This window comes from Pollachius pollachius (assembly GCF_949987615.1).
Source record: "Pollachius pollachius genome assembly, chromosome: 12".
Classification (NCBI taxonomy): Eukaryota; Metazoa; Chordata; class Actinopteri; order Gadiformes; family Gadidae; genus Pollachius; species Pollachius pollachius.
Window position 1 is genome coordinate 8012764 of NC_136945.1, and position 22465 is coordinate 8035228.

General features: G+C 44.0%; 1 protein-coding gene across 1 annotated transcript; it reads right to left on the reverse strand.

The window, feature by feature from the left end:
- iffo2b (intermediate filament family orphan 2b) lies at nt 1-22404 on the reverse strand (the record flags this gene model as incomplete). Its single annotated transcript, XM_079748620.1, has 8 exons — nt 21602-22404; nt 8000-8060; nt 6467-6562; nt 5200-5370; nt 1992-2146; nt 739-934; nt 511-609; nt 1-234 (listed from the first exon to the last, which is right to left on the reverse strand). Exons 1-8 carry the CDS (start codon nt 22093-22095, stop codon nt 1-3), a joined length of 1506 nt encoding a protein of 501 aa, XP_079604746.1. The 5' UTR covers nt 22096-22404.
- Between the last annotated feature and the right edge of the window lie 61 nt (nt 22405-22465).

Genomic DNA, 22465 nt, shown 5'->3' on the forward strand with positions numbered 1-22465 from the left:
TCAACTAACGGGACCCTCGGCCTCGGCCTCTTTGTCCAAGATCTCGTCCTGAATCTCGTCGGTGTTTCCTGAGTCGCTGCTGGCCACGGAGCTGACGGACGGAGAGTTCCTTCCGCCCTTGATCATCCGCCGGCAGGTCTCCATCTGCACGTCCAGGCCCCGCTTCATGCTGCACATCTCCATGTACTCGTGCAGGTGGCGGGTCATGTCGCTCTTGGCCGTGGCTAACTCCACCTGGAGGAAGGGGAGGGGGGAAGGATGGCACGGTCACAAGCGTGGACGCAATGTCCACGCGGAGAGACGGAACGCCGTCTCTGATAGAAAGATTGTTAATCAGCACTCCCTTCTAGGAGTGTGTGTGTGTGTGGGTGTGTGTGTGTGAGAGAGAGAGACGTGGCTCCTTTAAGGATCGAGGTTTAAAGGTCGATGGAGAAATGAATCAAAAATAGCGGCAGCTTTTCTGTTTGGTTGTGTCTATATCTCTGGGCGGACTTCCTCTTAACAACACACCTCAATCTGTCCGATGGTCTGGTGGTACTCCTCCTCCCGGGTCTTGAACAAAGACTCTGTCTCGTTGATGAGGCTGCCAAGACTTCCATCTTGTGAATTCTGAAAGTAAACAAAAACAGCCGAGAGAGAGTTGGCGGCCGGTTGGTGTAACTGCTCATGACTTGCATTTTTTGTTATCGGATACAGTCTATAAAAGCAGAGGACTCCGGACGCTCTGATGAGACTCACAGGGTCCTGGCCTTCAGTGTCGCCCTCGGCGTGGCCGCTGGCGTGGCCGCTGGCGTGGCCGTTGGCGTGGCCGTTGGCCGCGGCGATGGCGCCGGGCACGTTGTAGTTGGTGAAGTCCTCCCATAGCAACAGAGTGTCCTCGTTCTCCTCCCACGTAAGGCTGTCGCAGTCGTCGTCGATTTCAAATGTCTCCCGCCTGGCAACAAAGGAGTTATCTGAACAATGTCTGCATGGGGCCCAGGAGAGATGGGGGGGGGGGGGATGGGAAGACAGAGGACAAGGGAAGAGAGAGGGATGGGATGGGGAGGAAAAGGAAAAGAAGAACAGCCAGCATGTTCAGAGCATCCACAGAGGAGGATGGTGAAGAAAGATATTAAGGCTAGAGTGAAGAAAAAAGACAAAGGTTTGAATGGAAGAAAACATTGGAGATGCAGTGGTTGATTTTTCCCACAAACTGCGTTCGAACACAATGTTACATATGATCTTTCTGCCTCTAGTAGTCAGACATATTTGGAGAACAGCACCACAACAAAACACAGGTCGAAAGCCACCGCGCCTTTAAGTCCATGAAATGGAGAGACAATCGTTTTAATACATGATTACAGTGACCTTAAACCCCCCATTTATCTTAGGATTGTAGAGTGAAAATAAAACACAAGATTTCATTGCATAGACAATTGCCAATGCATGAAATATCAGATTGCATGAAGTGCTTTATTTCATTTCAGCCACCCAACAAAGCAAGGAAAAGACATCTGTCTATTGAAGTCTGTTTCTTTACTGTGACTGCTACTGTGACTTTCTGCTGAGTAAGCATATTTATTTAGTGTGCCTGCCACTAGATGGTGGTAAAGGCCAGGAACAGTACAATATTCCCCTATTGCATCAACACTGCAGGAGACTGCTAGGCTGATTGAACCGCAGGATGTGGGGTGTGTGAAAGAGAGATTTTGTATTTATAGAGCGATGAGGCCATCGTTGATAAAGATGTCACGATCGGGAAAATGTGTCAGTTTTTGAGGGTATCACCAAATGAAGAATTATTGTTTCTAATTGAAGCAAAATAGATCTATTCTATTCTCGATAGGTCTATTAAAGCCGTAAAAAAACGATAGTACATCCAAACAGTTTGGTTGAAACCAATGAAATTTGCATAGTTCTGTATGTGCAGGTTTATGCCTTTTATGCCTTCTGTGTGCGTGCTTGCGTGTGTGCGTGGTTGTGTGTGTGTGTGTGCATGCGTGCGTGCTTACAGCTGGTTGAGCATGCGTTTCATTTCGTCTGTGATGTTCATAGGACCAGGGGCCTCTTCCTCAGAGGTGCTGGGGTCGGCATCCATCTCCTCATTCTCCTCATCCGACAACACTCTCTCAACACGCTCTTTTCTCCGGCAGCACGCCATGGCTCCCTGGAAAGACGTAAACCGGATCATTGGTTTATGTATTGTATTTCCAGGTTTGCTTGAAAGCAAATATTTTGAATCTCAAGGGCCGCACAAATAAAGGTAGAGTTGAAAAAGTGTTTTTATGTTAGAACTGCACAAGAGGGATGAATGGACCCAGCAGCTGGGCTCATCATACATCACAACCACAGCTTTAAAGTGTCTTGCTAAACTCCCATTATTTGTCCAAAACAGCAGTGATTCAATGCATTGCAGCAAACGGGGCCACACAAAAATAAATCTTATTAAACAATTCCAGAGACACTGTCAGAAAAGCGTGACAGTTATGAGGCCCCTGGGCTGTTCGGCTGTGGATTCATGGTTGGCTGTAGGCCAGCGGTGTCAGTGCAATATGATAACCTTGTGCAGAGCCAAGTCACGGCATCAGCGCTTTATCGGTCTGTGTTTGCGGGTGTGCGTGTTTGTGTGTGCGTGCATGTGTGTAACTAGCATACATGTAGGTATGGATCTCGGTGTGTGTGTCTGGGTAGATACTAGTATACGTGTAGGTAAAGCAGGGCGTGTGGGTGTGGGTTAACCTACTAGCTTAAGTTAAAGTATCGTGCTTGTGTGTGTGTGTGTGTGTGTGTGTGTGTGTGTGTGTTTTGGCTAGTTAGTAACATTCTCTCTTTTGTTTATCTACCCGCTGAAGCGATCATGGAATACAAATCAGGAGTCTATGTTTTGGTCAATAAGTACTACTAGCTTTCATTTCATAAAACAAAGGCATGTTCACATTCATAGGGGTCATTAAATAAGATGTACTTTACTTATCCCAGATGTGACATAGCAGTTAATAATACATGGATATTTACATAATTAAATGAATAAATATTTTTGATTAATATGTGAGATTAAAGGTGCTGTATATATGATTTAAGAGGTATTATTTGAGTGTTATTTGCCCCTGCCCGTTTATGAGCCATTTTACATTTTAGACCACTCCCGGCCAATTTGTGACCAATCAGAAAATGTACTTTGTACCTTACTCTGTACCGCTCTTTTATCCTTTCTTTACAACAGCTAATCTACAGCACACTTTTAAAGGAGTTATATGTTACAACTGTACTGTACTAAATCATATAATGACCAGGATATTTCATCCAAGATTAAGGAAAGCGTAAGTAAAAATACTGGCTTTTCTGACAACAATGCTAAAGCCGGGATGTTGTCCTTTGTAATTGTTGTCGGACTGTTTGTTTTTGTTTGGGCCTGTGTTATGATTCTCTATTCTCTGAGTTGCCTGATTTAAAAGAAATTGTCACACAAACAAAGAATGCTTTAGCCATGGAGGAAATTAAACAAACCGGATTCTACCTGACCTTAAATATCGCACGATTCATTAATCAATCTTGAAGTTTCATTTGAGACATGGAGATAGCTTATAGCCCCGAAGGATTTCCAGATGGATGCCACATGAGCTCGTTTGTAATTTGCAAACAATAAATAAATTGCAAACGTATATGTTAGCCTATCAACTTACAGTATAGGACTCGTCGGCATTGTAAAAATATAATAATTACGCTTGTCTCCAAATATAATGTTGCGCTCGGCTCGTCTTAAGCTCGTGTTCGTTCAGTATCCTCAACCTGGCAACCGTTGTGTGCTTCGAGTCTGGGGAGGAGGGGGCGGGCGGAGACAACTCTCCAATATTGTGAAAAGGGACTGCAGTACCCATTTTAAACACAAAAAGATGTTACATAGTGTACCTTTAAGAAACAAAATAATATCTTGACACACAATATGAGTAATGTTAATGTGATCATTGTTCATGACTTCATACAATACAACAATTACATCATTATCTAAGGATTACATTATCTAACGGACAGTATATTTAGACAATGAACAGTGTGCCAGGTAAGCCTGCAGGATTACCAGAGACCCGAGCTACCCCTATCACGGCCTTTCTCAGCTGCTGCTGTCTGGCAAGTGGAGGGGCACCGGCCTGCAGGCTCTGCCACAGCTCTTTAGGCCAGGCTCATAAACAATGGACACTAATGGCCTGCTGCCTGTCTGCAGGTCACACACGCACGCACGCACGCACGCACGCACGCACGCACGCACGCACGCACGCACGCACGCACGCACGCACGCACGCACGCACGCACGCACGCACGCACGCACACACACACACACACACACACACACACACACACACACACACACACACACACACACACACACACACACACACACACACACACACACAAACACATTCAGCTGTAGCTGTGCATACAGTAGTCTCTTGATTCCGGACAATCGAAGATCTCACCGCCTACCAAATAAAGTTTTTCCTGGCTGAACAGCTGATAATAGACATATCACAGTCCTTTACATATTACAGAAAATGACACCTTTCCAGAAACTTTGCTCTCCGATAAATCGAATCACGGTGAAACGTGGGGGAGCTTTTTCAACATTAAAAAACTTATTTCCCGAGCGACGGTACATTATTTGATTCTGTTTCTTCGGATGTGTACCCAGTCCATAAGATGGGTGCAATAAAGGTTTTACAGAGACTTTGTTTAAATATTTTTAACCTAGGAAAAGATTTTTGTCGGAGCACAACAGTCTTTCAGAGCAAACACGACTTCTTCGTCACCGCCCCAATGTGAAGGCTCCAAAGACTTTTCATTGGTTCTGCAAGGCAGGTTTTTCTTTTTACTTTTTACTGTGTCCAACTAGTTTAAGCAACGAAACCTCTAGTCCTAACCTAACCTAAATGTCCTCTAGTTGAGGGAGGCGTTAAGATCCTGACTCGTAAGTCCATGCATACACAAACACAAACATGTATGTGTACAATGAGCATTTCCATTTTACACACACTATGCGTTATTCATATACCTTATATTATTACTGTATTCTATTTGGATTGTTTTTATTATCTTAAACCCAAGAATGTCACTCTCTTAAACCTGTTTGGGCTGCTACAATAAAGAAATCTCGAATCGATTGACGGTTGAGGTCAACACACGATTAGCTCAGTACATAGTAAGCTTGCTACTATAAACACTCACTCTCTCTGGGAGTGACCTGGCTGGGCTGACGCTGAACATCTTAGACATGTCCTCCGAGTTGCGCTGCTGAGCCACGTCACACAGTTTGGCCGTGATGTCGATGCGTCGGCAGATGTCCATGTCCACATGCATGGCTTTCTCCTGGATCTTGGAGTCCAGGTCGGACATTTGCTGCAATGATTAAAGAGAAAGATTACCACAATCTAAATCAAATGCTGCGGTGAGTCGTTCACCGACAACAAAACTTCCTAAAGATCTGTAAGATCAGCTCATTCAACTCATTTGAATGTTAATAAAATGAAACAATGTCTTAAAGCATACTATCCTGGTTTAAGGCCACACACTTTTAGACTGCTCACCATCTTTTCATTTGAAGGCAAATTGAAAGCCAACTCAAATCTTCTTTCCAGCTGCACACCATGCTTTAGATGATTTGACTTTGGAAAGCAGTCCATCAACACATTTATACAAAGATAGTACGATTGGGAATGGGAGATGTGGTTATATGTTCTGATACACACTGTTTGTACTTCAATAGATCATAAGACACCATCAATACACTCCAAACACAGGATGCAGTAGAATAACTAGGACCTGTTGTTAAAAAAAACAGCAACCCTCACGCACATACATTTAACTTACCTTATTCTTTATTCAGAAACCGATATTGTGGGTTACAGAGAAAAGAGATGTATAAAATATACATTGTATAGATGAAAACAAGAAGACATGCAGGGTGAACAACGACCCTTTCAACCCAAGGTTTTATATGTCTGTTCTGCACCAACCAGGACTGTATCAGTGTCCCATATATCTATCACTCTATAGCTGTATATCCCGGAGCAGAACTGCCGCCTAGAATCAATGCAACCCTGTGTAGACCAGGAGGCCCTCTTCAACTACTTCTTATTTATGGTGCTGCTCACAGCCAGCTATTCAATGAATGTTTGTCTTGGATCTTCCCTGCAATTTAGGGCATGAGAAGGTTCCCCCCCCGCTGGGATCCAAAACTAACTCAAATGTGGGTGTCTATTTTGTTTTTGGGCCAGTCCCCGGCTTAATGACAACTCTTTCACTTCTACAAATAACAATCTGTAGAATGTACTCGTGTGTATTTTAAGCATTAACGTGACGGTGCAACCATGGCTGCGGGCGTGGGTGCATTTTTGTGGGGAGGTTTTGTTGAAAAAAACGCTTTCCTATATGAGGAAAGTGTTTATATCGGACTGCACTCTGTGAGGTCGGGAGTGGGTGTGTGTAGACTTACATCGCTCATCAGACTCTTGAAGACCACGAGCTCGGATGTGAGTCTCTCCACCTTCTCGTTCAACTGATCATGGACCTCTGTTGAATCCTGGGCCCTCTGAAAGGATGTTTGGAGCGGAAGGGGATGTAAAATATTAACATTGAGGTTTACATGGTTTAGGTGAAAGTGCATTGTACGGGGGCTCGTGAAATCAGCATAATACTAACACATAACTAATTAGGGTAGTAATGCACCGGACATCTAATTGGCTGAACCTTTAGGGTCCTTAGGGGTTCACTTCCCCAGATGGCTATGAAAGTATTAAATTATCCTGAAATATTTCATTAATCTTCCTACTCTCATCTGAATATTTTCCCACCTGAATGGTTATAGGGTTCTCGAGCCCCCTCTCACACCCAAAACAAACACACACACACACACACACACACACACACAATCACTATCATTGCCTAATAAGCTAAACTTGTGTTGGAAAAGATGGAAGGAACTCAAGGCGAACGCCAGCGGAACATATAAAGGTATTTCATTCTAAATTACATAGCAATGGTTTTCTGTAAAAATAACTGGCCAAAGCCCTCTGCTTCTACTCAAAATACCCAATGTGCTGCCAATGTGCTCTAAAAGGCTAGCCCCCGGCCTTTATATCCCCACCCCCCCCCGCCCCCAAGGGACGGTGGTTCTTTCCAGAGTGTTTCTGCTGACCCAGAACCTGAAGACAAACACAGATGCTGCCGCGCTGATCGATCGGTACGTAAGCCAGCGGTGGGCGGTGTGGGGAAGGGTTGGTGGAGGGATGGTGGATGGATGGTGTGGTGTTAGAGGACGTTTGGATTCAGACTTGACCGGCTGCTACTGTCGCCAGCCCTTGCTGCTTCTTTATGTGGTATTGGGGCGTCAGAGCCGACCGTGAGTCTATGCCTGACGCCTGTGAAACTAGTTGGCCTTTACAATCCCCTTTCTCTGTTTGCCACTGACCGCACACACTTAGCTCCTGTGTCTATCTATGGCAACAGGCCTCTCTGTTAATGGCTCTCTAATCCTGTTTTGTCTGGCTTAATCTGACCCACATCTCTGTGGCCGCGATGTCTCCTAGTGCAGATTTGCAGACACTATGCACGGTCAACAGGGCACTGAATAGTACAGTTTGCACAGTGTGAATGAGCAGGAAAACAGCGATTAATGTTAATTACAGATTACAGCGTACACCATGTACCATACGCTATAGTTGTACATACGTCATATCTAGTAAAGGTATACTCTAAATTCCCTGTAAATTGCTTTGGATAAAAGCATCTGTGAAAAGTCTTAATCCTTAATACAGTGTGTTATTTATAAAGAGGGTGAGAGAGGGACATACGTTATGTTTGTGGTTTTAATTAGTGTCTAGTCGACTATTATCTCCGCAACGGCCGCTGCTGTGCATAACCTTGTGTACAAAGGCATCCATCACACTGTCCCAACATACTGATGATTAGCAGACCCATACAGGGGATCACAGGAGACATTGGTCCAGATGCTTGGGTCTGTAAGTACCTGCTGCATGGAATCGACGGTGGCGTCCAGCTGCTCCCGTTTGGCCAGCTCCTCCTCCCACCTGCAACACAGAGCAGAGGTCTGCTCAGAGAGGAGCAGCAGCAGAAGGCCTTTCCCTGGGGTGGGTTAGAACCAGACACGGTCATGGAGGAACGGTTCTCCCCCGGCTTTGATTACGCATCGTCCTTGACATTGTTGGCTCGCACACACGCACGCACACACACGCCCCAGTCCCACCCTATATTTCCGTTTGTCTAGCCTCCCCCTTTGTGTCACTGTCTTTACTATTCTCAATGCATGTCTGACATAAAGGACTGGAGGCCGAATGGCAATCCAGCCTCCCTTATGGGACAATAATAGATGTAGGCCTATAGATGCCCTGGGCCATGTAAACGGATAGCCTATGCTTTCTATGATGTGAAGCATCATAGCATTAAAATGTCAGCAATAGGGTGTGGTTCGGACCGTAGTCATGGAATTCCCTCATATCCTTTATCTCGTTGTTTTGCTCCAAACTTATTTCTCCTTATCTTGTCGTTTTTATTTGTGGGTTTCCGGAGGCCGAGGAAGACCGTATTTATGTGTCGTATCGATACAAGCTTCCATTTGCATCATTAATGCATACCAACTTTGCTCGGTCCAATATACATTTCTTTGCAATATAAATTTCTGTATTCGGTTCAGGACAGGGAAAACTACATTTTTTAGCCACCCAAGTCCAATCTTTTGTTTTTCCAGCACCTAATGCCCCCGTCATCCCGGCGTGTTTAATGTCAGACAGGCATTCTGTAAAACATAACATACACATGCTTACAGTAGTTACTAAACAAGAATGTGGAATGCGTTGCCTGACCCCACGGCTTCAGTCATATGCTTGTGATTAGCAACACATTTTTTCTTCCCTCTTGGACAGCTCACATCAACCCGTCTGCATAGTTTTATGTTTTTTTTATTGAGTCAGATACTGCAAGTCCTTTCATGGTCAAGGATCTCGATTCCAAAGCCTAACCCCGGATTCAATTCAAACCCCATATATACATAAACCAAACATATATAACACTTAAAAATAACTAATAACTAGTACCAAACAACCACCAGATATTGACCATTGTGTTGGAAAGGAAAACAAAGTGTCCCAAAGATAACAGCCAAAAGCCTAACAAGGTTATTGAATATAACAACAAGGTCGTATAACCCTTCAGTTTCCAAGGAACACCCGGGATTCATCGAGGATTTATAAACAAAGGCTCACAATGGAGAGGGAACTCATTCATTACCAAGCGGTAACCTGATGAGGTAGAAGCCACCCACGTGAGCAATGAAAGCGTGTTCATGGCACAGAAACACCAAGGGAGGGGAGGTGGGGAGCTGTGGCCTGTCTTCTTGTTTCAGAGAATCAGAAAGAAGAAAGATTACGGAAGAATCAGTGTTTGTTTTCGTACGTACTTGTGATTTATGCCTGTGGGTGTGTGTGCAGTGGCCCATATCTTCCTTTAGCGATGTGCATACATGCGTCACTGTAGATAAATAAGTGCTTGGTGACATTATGTGACCGCCCCTGAGACCTGAGTACTCTGTGGCGGGGGGGGGTGAACAATATGTTTACTTCTTCTCACCACACTGCTTACCATGGAGATACAAACGGTGTTGGAAGACTGCTCCAGCGACAGCAGATCTCCCCTGCGTCATAAGGGGAGCCCCTCATTCCCCCAACAGAGGCCTGTCCCCCCGTTATTCAGGGGGCAGGATGAATGTGTGGCTTTCTAATCAACGCCGAGTATCCCCTTGGCAGGGCCCCGCCGGCCTTTCTCCCACTGTGAGTGAAGCCATTCCAAACTAATAAACTGCTGCCTCGGCCGATTCCCGCCAGGTCCACCCTGCGCCCTCGAGCTTCCTGCTCTAGACGGCTGGCGCCTGGTTGTGAGGTCATCAAAGTTAGCAGCTGCATCACACTCTAGACTAGAATACCACCTGTGCGACCGCGACCAGCCCCACAGCGGCCTATAAAAAGACCTCGTCAGTGGGGTTGGTGAGGCAGAACAGGGGGGTAATCAGATGTGACTTATTGTTTCCCCGATTGGTCACAATTCTATCTACAAACAGATGAGGGATGATCTGAGAATAGCTCTATGAATAGCGTCTGGGTTGCCCTATAGGGCAGACCTCTTGGATTTGTAAAGAATATGTCTGTACATGTGGAATATGGGATACGTGTATTCATGTATAGTGTCAACAAGGTGGTTTTGTTGGCTGCAGAAGCCAACACACACTGTAGTGGGTATTCATATGGGCAGATCACAGCACCACGTGAAGCCTCACGGACGTAGACAGTCTACGTGACTAACCCAAGGGTGGATGACACGATAGGGGAGCAGATGTATTCTCATCTCGCCTCTGCCCTAACCCCCCCCCCCCCCCATCCCCTCCTACAACCACAGACACACACACACACAGACACACAAACTCAGAAAGTGTCCCTGTACCTTTGGCCAGAGTCCCCTTACAAGGACAAGGACAACAGGAGGCTTTGAGACTGTCTGTGTCCTCCCCCAGACATCTGTCTGTGGGCAGCGGTGGCACGCTCCCTAGCCCTGTTCATTGTCATCGGGTGTTCATAAAGGATTGTTTCACTTATTCAATAAAAAATAAATCACATGGATAAGATGCAAAACAATAAATCATCAAGGTCAGAGCCGAGAAATGGGAGTACACCTAGAATCTTTACATCTGGAATACATTTATTATTATCTGTACAATATGGCGGTTCCGAGAATTGTAGCACCAACAGCGTGCGATTAGTGTGAAGCGGGACAGAAAGGTAGCCAGAGAACCCATTTTCCCATAAAGTCATGTCCTGAAAGACAATAGCATTCCAGCAGCCTATGCCAACAACCACTCCCTGCGCTGTATGTCTACAGGAGTTTCGTTTGCACACATGAGTGCTCTAAACGCTTCTTCTGAATCATAATTGCTGCCTGAGGACTCATAACATCAGCATGTTGTACCGTTTATACTTTTGTTTTCATGCTATATTGGTTGGACAGTTTACATCTGGGCAAGTTGTCAATATATTTTTTTGTGACAGCCTTCTAATGGACTGTCACAAAAAAATACAGTAATTAGGCCGTCTAGTATTAATTAAGAGATCTGAGTTTCCATGCTACTGCCGTTGTGCCAAATGTGTTTAGAGGAACGATTGGCCATGAAGCCATTGAGCTTCTGTTGATCATCCCAGAACACACCGTTTTATGAGGCTGATGTCATGGTCCTGGCTTCCAGACCTGACCCCTCCTGAGTTGCATCTTGCCACACTGATAATTCCCTGAAATGGCTGGGCGGTGTTAGCATAACACATCAAAATTATCATTGCTATGGGAAATTCCTCAGCAACTGGCTCATATGTATAGCAGGCACTCGTTATGCTAAACAATGTATCTATCGCATCAATCATCAACTCTAGCGACATTGTAAATATCTGCAGCAAAGAACATTATATCCTGCAGAAATTCCCGCCTCTCAAACCAACGGCCGTCATCATCACCTTGAGGTGCGCCATTCAATAGCGTCAATGACTGCGATTCATTCCCATGATTCACTGCATTGGATTACACGCTGAGAAAACACACCCTTTCTGCTCCATGACTCATGGAACAGAACCAGAGCTCCTGCAGCCACCCCTGATAGCTCATGTCTGAGAGGCCCGTTGCACCCACACACCCCCGTCTCTGGCACGCTTTAGGAATGTCCACATTCCACATCCTTCCCCATCCAATTGCACCGGCATCAGGGAGAGCCTCGGCCGTGATTTACCTCCTTCACATGTAGCTTCATCTTGGCCCCTTGCCCAGATAGGCGGTCCACTGACTGGACAGATGTGTCAGGCGGTACAGCGGTTCAAGGAGGGGAGACCGTGATGTTATTGTGTGTGTGATAGCACTGTCGTAAAGCAGGTTAAATCTTCGCCCGGACATCGATTTCCATGTCATAGACACGGCCCGCCCCCTGTGATTTATAGCCTCCATAGGTGCTTCCCAGACATGTATGGAGTGCTAATGATGCAATAGGTATGGGGATGTGGCTGACAGACAGGTATAGCGCCAGTAGGGGGAAGGGGGGAGACCCCCTGGGTCTAGCTGCGGGGAGGGGCTCGGCTCGTGGTGCTGAATAGACAAAACCCAAGGGTCGGACGGTCGATTAGGTTTTCTTTACTCTGTCTTCGTCTGTCTCGACTGAACCGCCAGTCGCCACCAGCAGCACTCAAACACATCGACACATCTTTATTAGTGCTACATTGTAGACATGGGTTCCTTCCTGATCACACGGATGAGGATGAATTAATAGTAGTTATGTACTAAACACACTCTTCTGGTGCCATACTCCCCCCCCCCCCCCATTCGCTTCCTGTTCCACAAGCAGTGTTGGACTTAAATATAGCTCTCCCAGACGAGACAAAGACCTCCATTGACCTGGACGGAAGACCGCCGCCACCGTTGCTAAGTGACCAGAGACATTTTCTTTGCCTAGACACAATTTCATAGGCTTTTAATATGATTGAATACAACAAGTGTGTCTTTCCTCAGCCTCTAGCTTGTGTAATAAAACAGTGGAGGGATAAAGTAGAGCCTCAATGATTTGTTGCTTCATATCTTGTCTTCTGTGTCTTAATATTGTGCAGGGTTTGTCGTATATCTGTTCTCAGCGCCTTTACAATTATGAACTCCAAACAATTTTTCTGAACAGCATTAAAACACAGGGAAACGCACGTAGCCAATGTGCATGTGAATGGGTGAAAAGGCAAGTAATCATGCTTCTCCTTCATAGTAGAAACGTGAACCCGAGTCTTCAAATAGACCTTGCTAGCCAAGGTTGAACTTCAGACCATCAAGAGACTGCATATCAATGACCCCGCATATCAATGGCACTGAAAAGGACAAGCAACTGAAAGGTCCCATGTGAAGGCTTTGACATGGTAGGGCTGCTCGATTATGGGAAACATCATAATCACGATTATTTTGGTCAATATTGAAATCGCGATTATTCAAACGATTATTTTTGTGTTTGAAAATGTCTCTGAAAATGTCTCTCCCAAAAAAAACTTTGTAACTGAGAATTTTGAAATTTCGCCTTAAAAAAATCAAAAAGAAAATGTCCCAATCTAAAATAATATGCAGATATGTATCAAGCTGTTCTGCCCTTCTATAAAACATTTAAAAAAATAATAATAATCGAAAAACTCGATTATGTTAATTTTGTGATTGTTTGACGTAGAATCGAAATCGCGTTCAAAATTTGATTTATCGCCCAGCCCTAGGACATGGTACATTTTGCTTTTTTGTCAATATTTCTAAAATATGAAGGTCCTCCATACCATCACTAACAAATAGTTGGAAGATGCATTGATACATGTGTATCTCTGTATTCATGTGTTTGTCTTTGCAGTTGTTGGTTGATGGGCAGGAAATCATCGTGCCCATTCATGTCTCTTTGACAAACTAGTCAAATAGCTCTAGGGTTCCCAGATTTTGTAAAGGGTCTAGCTTGATGAATCATGTGTTAAAAAGGCAAAATAGAGGACTCATTGTCAATGACGGAAGTCTCAAAACTAGCTGTATTTGTCTTGGGATTGTGAGGATTGTTCAACACAAAGCCAATCGGTCAACATTTACAACAACGGATTTAAACTCAAACGGTTGCACTGAAAAGGAAGCAAGTTTATCTACCGGGGTGAACTTAAAAAATTGTATGTATTCAACTATGACGTCTGATCCTTGTCTGTACGTTGTGTAGACAAAAGCTTTTGAAGTCTTGTGTAAGCCCCTCGTAACATTTCTTACATATATTGGAGGACAGAATAACGTGGATATGCATCATGACAGTTGTAATCCCAACCCCAACATGGCCCCACTTTACAAACACACTGACAACCATGGGCCACAGTTGCACAATATTGGGTGGTAACCTTTTAGCACACTGCAAAACCTTATCTGGGCTAATTGTTTAATTTGCTCGTAGCAAACACTCTCATTGTTATATTGTACGCTCTTTTTCCTGTGGGGGATTTGTTTTGCAGGTCTCTGGTGTTGAACCCTAAAACCTGAGACAGAAACTTGTTCCCATATCATTCCTTGCGGTTGCTGTCTGTGTTTACTGTCAACTAGGTGTATTATATGGCAATAATCCCATCAGAACACCTTATTTGCTATTGAAGTTCTTTTTAAACACCTAGACATGCAGAGACATGCAAAAGTTGGCACAGGATAGCACAGCGATCATGTCTTCAAGTTAATGATTTGTTCCCTTGACTGTTTTTAACGATGTATTATTTATGCCAAGAGGAAATGCCATTAAGCTTAATAATGTTCTTCTAATGCCAGTTCACTCACATCTCAATCCTAGTTTTGATCAGTTGTTATTGCTGTGAAATAGTAATGTCACTAAAATGGAGGATGGTAAACCTAAACCTGGCAGATTGTTGATGCAGCAGAGGGGAAGGGAAAGGCCTGATTGACAGAAAATCTGTTTCCCCCTAAGTTGTGCATCTGTTTTCCAGAGCCTGAAAACCGATCCAGCCTATGCTTTAAAGAGTGGCCCGCTGCTATGGTGTGTACGATATGATCCCATATGATTCAGGAAAGAAAGTGAGGCCACTTCCTTTCCTGAACTCCATGTTTTGGGGATATGATAACAACCTGTTTTTTTGATAACTACACAGTTTTGAAACAAGACGGGACTGAACAAAAAAACGAAACAGAAAAAACTATTATCTTGCTATGAAAGGTCAATAAAGGAGCCTGCGTACAATATGTGCCGAGTTAATTGTGGGTCTTCAAATTGTCTCATTTGACAAATGACAGGGATTTTGGAGGGGCTTTCCCGAACATTACAAAACATTTACGCTGCATGTCCGGGCCATGTTTGGGTGCGGTGGGTGTGTTATCATTACTCAGAATGTTCCCTTCGAGGGTGGGGTGTGGATGGAGAAAGGATGGGAGAGGTATAATTTATCTGTTGGGCACCGTCTCTTGATGGATATCTTTTGTGCCTGTCTATTGTCATCCTAATAAACACACCTGTGGGATCCTTTGAACTGTTGGCATTCGGTTTGCGACGGTTTTAATTACATAACTATTAGCTATTATCAGCTTAAACAGGAACCGTCACGCTGTCTTTTTCGAATTGAAGAGAATACTGTTTCATACGCCTGTCATGGAATAATCACGGTATGCAACGTCAAAACCTATTAAAGGAGAAGTTGGGTAATTTATGTAATTTTTTCATATCGCACGAATGGAGAACGCAAAATCCGGACCAGTGGTCCAACTCTTCAGCAAACTGTGCAGGAACGGATTTGATTGACAGTGCTCTCTTATATTAGAAAATAGTGAGTGGGATGGTTCACCTTTAAAAAACAGCACAATCCTACCTGGTACAGTTATTCTTGAGATCAAACTGAGCAATTCATCTCACTGCATAGACATGTATTCATATATGTATACAAAAAGCAATATAAATTTAGGGCATTTAGCAGACGCTTTTATCCAAAGCAACTTACACTGGTTAATACACACATTGACACACCGACGGCAGAGTCAACCGTGCAAGGCAACAGCCAGCTAGTCAGGATCAGTCAGGGTTAAGTGTCTTGCTCAGTGACACATCAACACTCAGCTAGGAGGAGCTGGGGATCGAACTAGCAACCTTTCGGTTACAAGACAACTGCTCTACCTCCTGAGATAAGCCGACCCCAATTGACTTCATGCTTTGGGGCTTTATTGCTGAGGACCCAAGAAAGCGCAGTGTCGAGTTTGAAGTTGTTTCCGCGGAGCAGTTCTTTAGAAAGCTGCAAGCAGCAATACCGGAGGCCAACAAGCACATCCACAAATTATGTAAATAAGATAACATAAAATTGTATATTATCAATCCGAGAAGGGAAATAAGAGAAGCGAGGGAGTCAATAGGCTGTATCAACAATGACATCCTGTCAACCTTATGTCACACTCTGTGATATATGAAAAACACACAGCCCGTGGTGGTCAAGGCACTGGGTATGTCTCAAGTTTACAATAAAGCCTGAGACCACACTTCCATGTGTCTCACGTAAGTAATGACATTTAGATTCACAATTAGTTTTTTATTCCCCAACAAGGATTCATGGACACTATAAAGAAGCTGACACACACAGTCTTTTGACGGTCGGCCAGCGACGGAGACGTGCTGCCCACAGAATAGTATGTCTTATAAAATGTGTGGGCGTGTGTGTGTGTGTGCATGCGCATTTCTGTCATTGTGGCAATGCAGGTGTATTTAAGTGTGACAGCAGAGAACACAGTCAATCTATTATGTATATTCTCATTCCAAAAATGAACTTCCTCGATTGCCAAAAGGCTTTTACATTACAGCACTTAAACTAATCTGAAAGCAATGCCACGGCATATTGGCCTGTCTTTGGAGACCACCGCAATGGTGTAATCATTCGGTACACGTCCAGGCACATACTCTGCTATTCCTTGGTAAACCATTAGGTATAAAAAAGGATAAGCTCTGATTGTCAGTGAATTGGACTTAACACAACAATCTGTAGCTTTTCTGTGAGGATTCAGAGCACATCTGGATCAAGGCTCTGCCTCAAGGAAGCCCATCCACCTCTCAGCATTCACGGCTTCACCTCTCCCACCTTCGCAGTGCTTAAAGAACAATGACCAAAAACAGGTGCCCTCCTACAGTTTTAAATAAATTCATGGCTATCAATACAGTATTGATGGCCATGAATAACCTAACCCCATACTGTACAGCTCCAGAAATATGGTCCAATCAGCGAGAAGAATATCAGCATAAAAAGAAAAAAACACGAGAAAGCACATTATTCTTCATCGGCTCGCCTGGAGTCTACCGCCAAACGAATCGATATGTAAAAGAGGCCTGACGCTCCATCTCTCCGTCTTCCAACGTGGCTAGCAAGGCTCCGGCGTTGCCCTCATCATTGATTTTCTGTGTTTTAACGACATTTTCAAGAAATCTGGTTCCTCACTGTTTGAAACTAGGGTAATTGGGTTTGTAATGATCCTGATGTATGAGCACCTTCTTCAAGTGACCTGCAATCAAGGAGCTGACTCATTGGTAACCCCAAGCCTCCTATCTATCGGCAAATAAAACACACGCATATCATATGTGTGTGTCATTATTTTAAAATGTTATTCTTTACTTCACAGATAATAAAATCAACGTATAATAAATAAAATAAAATACAGAAAATGAAACCGGTTATAGCCCTCTACTTTTTAAGTTCAAGATTAAGATCCAAGCTTTAGGCACGATTATAAAATGGCTCAGAGTTCAGAATTGCGTTGCAGACCTAGTGCTGTGTCACCGTTACAGCAGTGTACCACTGCACACCATATGAGAACCTCTGCTCAGGAGCACAAAGGATTTAATGGAGGGGGAGCGGGTTCACTCGCAGAGGCAGGAGCAGGCCTCCCAGGAGCTCCGGCTCAGGGCAGGGGCATCCTGCCAACCTATAGCCCTGGTTATGTTTGTGGCTGGAGGCTAAGGTTCTAGCTAGGCGACGGCTTAGTGGAAATCCCTCTCTTGCATAGAAAGGCTGGATTAGGCAGCACAGGGCAGGTTGGCCATTGAAGATGAAGAGAAATGTAATGGAACATAAAGGGTTTTATTTGTTTGAAAAAGACAACACACACAAAAGATACTTTTGGAGCTAGGCAGTAAAAATGCTAAAGGAACTTAGAAGAAAGACTGAAAGGCATCACGGCACCGCTTCCAGCCTTTTATCTTCTGGACGGGAGAGAACAAGAAGGGAGATCAAAGCCAGGGCACGTCTGTTTTGGGATTCTCACTGCATTGATCCACACGCTGATCTGAATGCAGCTAAATTCAGCTGGGCTTGAATAATTCATACAGGAAGGAACGTGCCCCGGAGACCGTGGATCTGTTCTTGTTCAAATCTCTCTCTCTCAGCCGCATGGCCATCCGGGGGGACAGTGGCTGACCCCCCCCTGGTCCCTGGTGAACCATAGGCTATCACAGTGCAGAGGAACCCAAGCCAGGGCAGTGTCTCTCTGGCCCTCTTCCTAATAGGAGTCTCTGATTACAGTGGATGGATGGAGTCCTTGGGTGCAGCCCTCGCGTATACACCACTGCAACAGCAGGCGGTGCAGTGCGTGCACCAGGAAAAGGTGTACATAGTACACCTTGGTCACTCTGCAACGGCATCAATTGATGCATTTGCATAGAAACTATATCAAAATATATAATATCATAAAGTACTGAGCCAAAGATGGTCCTTCTTTGCATATATTCTTGACCTTAAACTGTTCTTTGCAAAGGGTAGAACCAAATGAATGTATGTAAATAGCAAAACAAAACCACCATTAGTGTTACAGTTGCTTAATTACCAAATAAGGGTATCATATGAAAATGAAACAATTCCTTATCTACTTATGAAAGGCATGTCTTCTTTACCTTAAACAAGTGCTCTTTCCTGAGTGCCGGCTCATGTAAATAGTTAAACAAATCTACTATCAGTCTCACGGTTGGACAAATACCAAATAAGAATGTCACAATCTTTTCATTATCAACTACTTATGAAGGAAATGAGTCAAAGGCTTCCCAATAGGCCCGTCAATAACAGCCGTTATTAAGACATCTTCCATCCAATTATAAATATGATGGTCGTGGAGCAATCCACTCACTGAACTCACTCGTCTTCAAACGATGCTTCACACACACACACACACACACACACACACACACACACACACACACACACACACACACACACACACACAAGCACAAACACACAGATCCACACACACATAGCACAATACTGACTCTCACCACATCCATTTTTCCATATGCTTAAGTGTTACCTCTTCGTCTCAACAATGGCAGCAGTACGCCTAAACAACTGAACGTCCATTCATATTTATATTTAAAAGTTTAGGTGTGTGTGTGTGTGTGTGTGTGTGTGTGTGTGTGTGTGTGTGTGTGTGTGTGTGTGTGTGTGTGTGTGTGTAACTTTACTTTAGCTGGGTCATTGAGAACTTTTGACGGGAATTTATAAATTTAATGAAACCAAAAAGTCAAACAAGAACTAAACATATCCCAGGTCCACTTTACACCAGATTTGTTAAGGTTTTACATTGAGTTGAGTGATTTTCAAACAATACTGTTCCATAATCCAAAGGTGTGTTTAATAATTCTGATATTTCAGGCTTATTAACCTGGAAAAAGTTTATTATAAGTCCATGGTGCATAATAGTCTTTCTTGGTCACTTAATTTTTTTGGTATTTTCCGAATAACTTGTTTTTGACTCAATGATTAAAACGAATTTATATTTATCTATTTATCTTTAATATCTATTTACCTTTAATATCCTCACATTAAAGAAGTGACTTTTATTTTACAAAAATCAAAACTAAACTAGTTGGCCTCTCACTTGAGAAAACAATTTGTATCGGAAAGCACCATGGCATAAAATGTAAACAATGCTAAATATGATCTATAGGGAGCCTTGTGGCTGAATAACAATGAGGCAGGTCCATACATCTCCTGGTGTGTGTCCAAACACCTAGCGCTTTAATAGATCATCACTGGGTGGGTCTCTATCGCAACACAGGATCCCTTACAAAGCAGTTTGTGTGACACATTGTATGTGTGTGTGTGTGTGTGTGTGTGTGTGTGTGTGTGTTTGTGTGCGTTTGTGTGCGTGCATGTGTTTTACTCTGTGGGTTGGAGGGGGGGGAGATGGAGAAGGGCTGAGCTCAAGATTATGAATGAATGGCCTGAGACAAAGACTGGCGGAGCAGAGTGAGAGTTAAAGACCCTGGCAGTGAAGACAAGCTGAAACACGTTCTTTAGAGCAATCAGAGGAAAAGACGAGATGGGAGTAGAGGAATAAAAGGGGGGGGGGGGGGGGGGTTGTTAGTCTGGCTGAAGTGATGTCATTATTTACCAAATCCATAGGGAGGGGGAGTGGACAATGAATAGATTGGTTACCATGACTACTAGTAACCCTTATAGAAATGAGTAGGTTCAGTCGTCCGGTTCCCTCCAGCCTTAGACTCCATGAGGGAAACGATGGATACACTAGGCAGGGTTCAATGTGGAAACGTTTTGCCAGTAGCCAATAGCTAGGGCCCAAGACAATTTGTACTTGCCTTCACTCAAGGTATTATTATCAGTATTCAATCATATAACCAAAGACGTATAACCAAAGACTTCAACTATCAACTGTCGAATTCGGGACAGTTAATAGTTGAACTCTCTTGACATGATCGTTTACACGCTTAAAAAAATGACCTAATTGTTGTGAGAATGAATATCTACTGTTTTCCGAAAGGATGTATTAAGCAGGAATTAATTAACTAGGAATGTTTTTTCAATAAATTTGTTTCTTTTTCTCCAATGAAAGATTAGCAACACAGGGCTGTGTAAAGCATATAAGCCCAAAGGGTTGAGCTTGCTTGGCCTTGGTCCCAGCAGACATTGTTTTCTATTCGTCACAATATAAGCATGTAATAAATTTGAGGATATCTAGCTATTGTGAATGGATGACTTGCCCGGAAATTTGTCTGCAGTGGGAAAGCAGCTCAGTTCACATGCATCCTGTGTGTGTGTGTGTGTGGGGGGGGGGGGGGAGTCTGAGTCAAACAGCATGCATAGAAATGAGAGCTCGGTCATGGCCAGGCGGAATGCCTCTCTGTTTAGCTCATGAGAAAGCAGTAGCAGTAACGGCTGCTTGGCCTGGTCCTAACACAACCACACCAGAAGTCGGCCCGGCATTGACGTCAGGTCTGCCAGCCCAGCCTGGAGCAATTCCTTCAAACAAAACTATCAGGCTGAAATATAACAAAGGGTTTCTGAGTAAGATGACTTAGATGAAAGTATGTAATGTGTGTGAACATTACATGAGGATGGTCCAGTGTTTAGGGTGCTGGTGGAGCTATAGCCAGGTTGAATGTTTATGGTCGGATCAACAATGTGGGGGCATCCTTGATGCCTTACCCTTCCCTGCACGACAATGACTCAATGTCTCTGTGTATTGATGTTTGTTGCTTTGGACAAAAGCCTCACCTAAATGAATAAACACTGACTAAACGCAAATAGAGCAAGGGTTGACAAGAAACGGGCATATACGTTTCTGAATTTGATGAATAACTTTCGCATATCAAGTAGAGTCAATAACCAAAACAGTTTTGAAACTGTATAAATGTTAAAGTGATGAAAGACACTTCTGTCTCACTTGTCCCATTTGAAATTAAATGAGTGTTATAAATATGGTCTTAGACAATACAACGAAATATAAGCAAACCTAAGCACATGCTAAAAAAAAAAAGGGGATAGGATGGAAGTGACAGGAATAAAATTCCATCAATCAAAGTGATCCACTATCAACACCATATCTTGAAGTAGGAATAAGAATGTCCACATGGCGAGATGTATCCCACCATCAAGGTCTGGGTAAGCCAGGGAGACACCCATGTTAATTGAGCATTGCTTTATGGCAACAATTGACAGTTATAGATTACGGTGTATTAGTTGTGGATGGGTAATGTTTATAAAAAATAAAATAAAAGATCACTCACCTTCTCTTATATTCATCTCTCTCCCGTTTCACTTTTGCCAGAACATTGTATATAGCTCTTAATTCTGGGGTGATGGTGTCTATTTGCACCCCAACTCCGTCTGGATGGGTCCATGTCACCCCGGGTGAGTGAAGGGTCTCATAACGTCCGCCCTGTCTTCTCACATGCGTGAAACTCCAAATGGTACCGGGCAGTCGAGATTCTGTGGAGGAGTCCGTTTGGACGGCGACATCACGCGTGTAAATGCTGAACCGTGGCCGGTCCAGGGCTTGCTGCAGCTGTGTTTCCAATAGTTTGTTTCGTCTTTCTAATTCGTGGACTTTCGCTAGGAAGCACCGAAAACGCAGATTCAGGGTTTTTAGCACGTGGATATTGGAGCCCAGGTCGTTTCGCAGCTCGCTGGTCGCCGCGCCCGAGCCAGCGGTCCTGCTGCCAGCCTGTCCCGTAGCGAGCATAGCAGCAGGCGAAGCATCGCTGTAATACAATGAGTTCATGTTGGTCAACAAACGCTGACCAAGTCTCCGCTGTGTGTGAAATAAACAATATTTTCTCTCCAAACCAAGTGCCTAGCCTTTATCCAGTTACCCATGCATATCTTCCACGATCCAGGCGCCGGACGAGTTCCTCCTTATACGTGCGCAGGTGCTGGGAAATGACACTGACAGAAAAAGTGAAGGTGAAGTAAGCATTCCGCTCCCTTCTCGATCACCTCCGAGTAGTATAGCCTCGTGTATCCCGGATAGGAATAGCAACGAATACAGTGTTGACTTTGGTCCGTCCACTACGTCGGCCGTATCATCTGGTTTGGCAACTGATGTGACGCAGACCGCAATAAGAAACAGCAGTCTCCATCATCGCTGCATT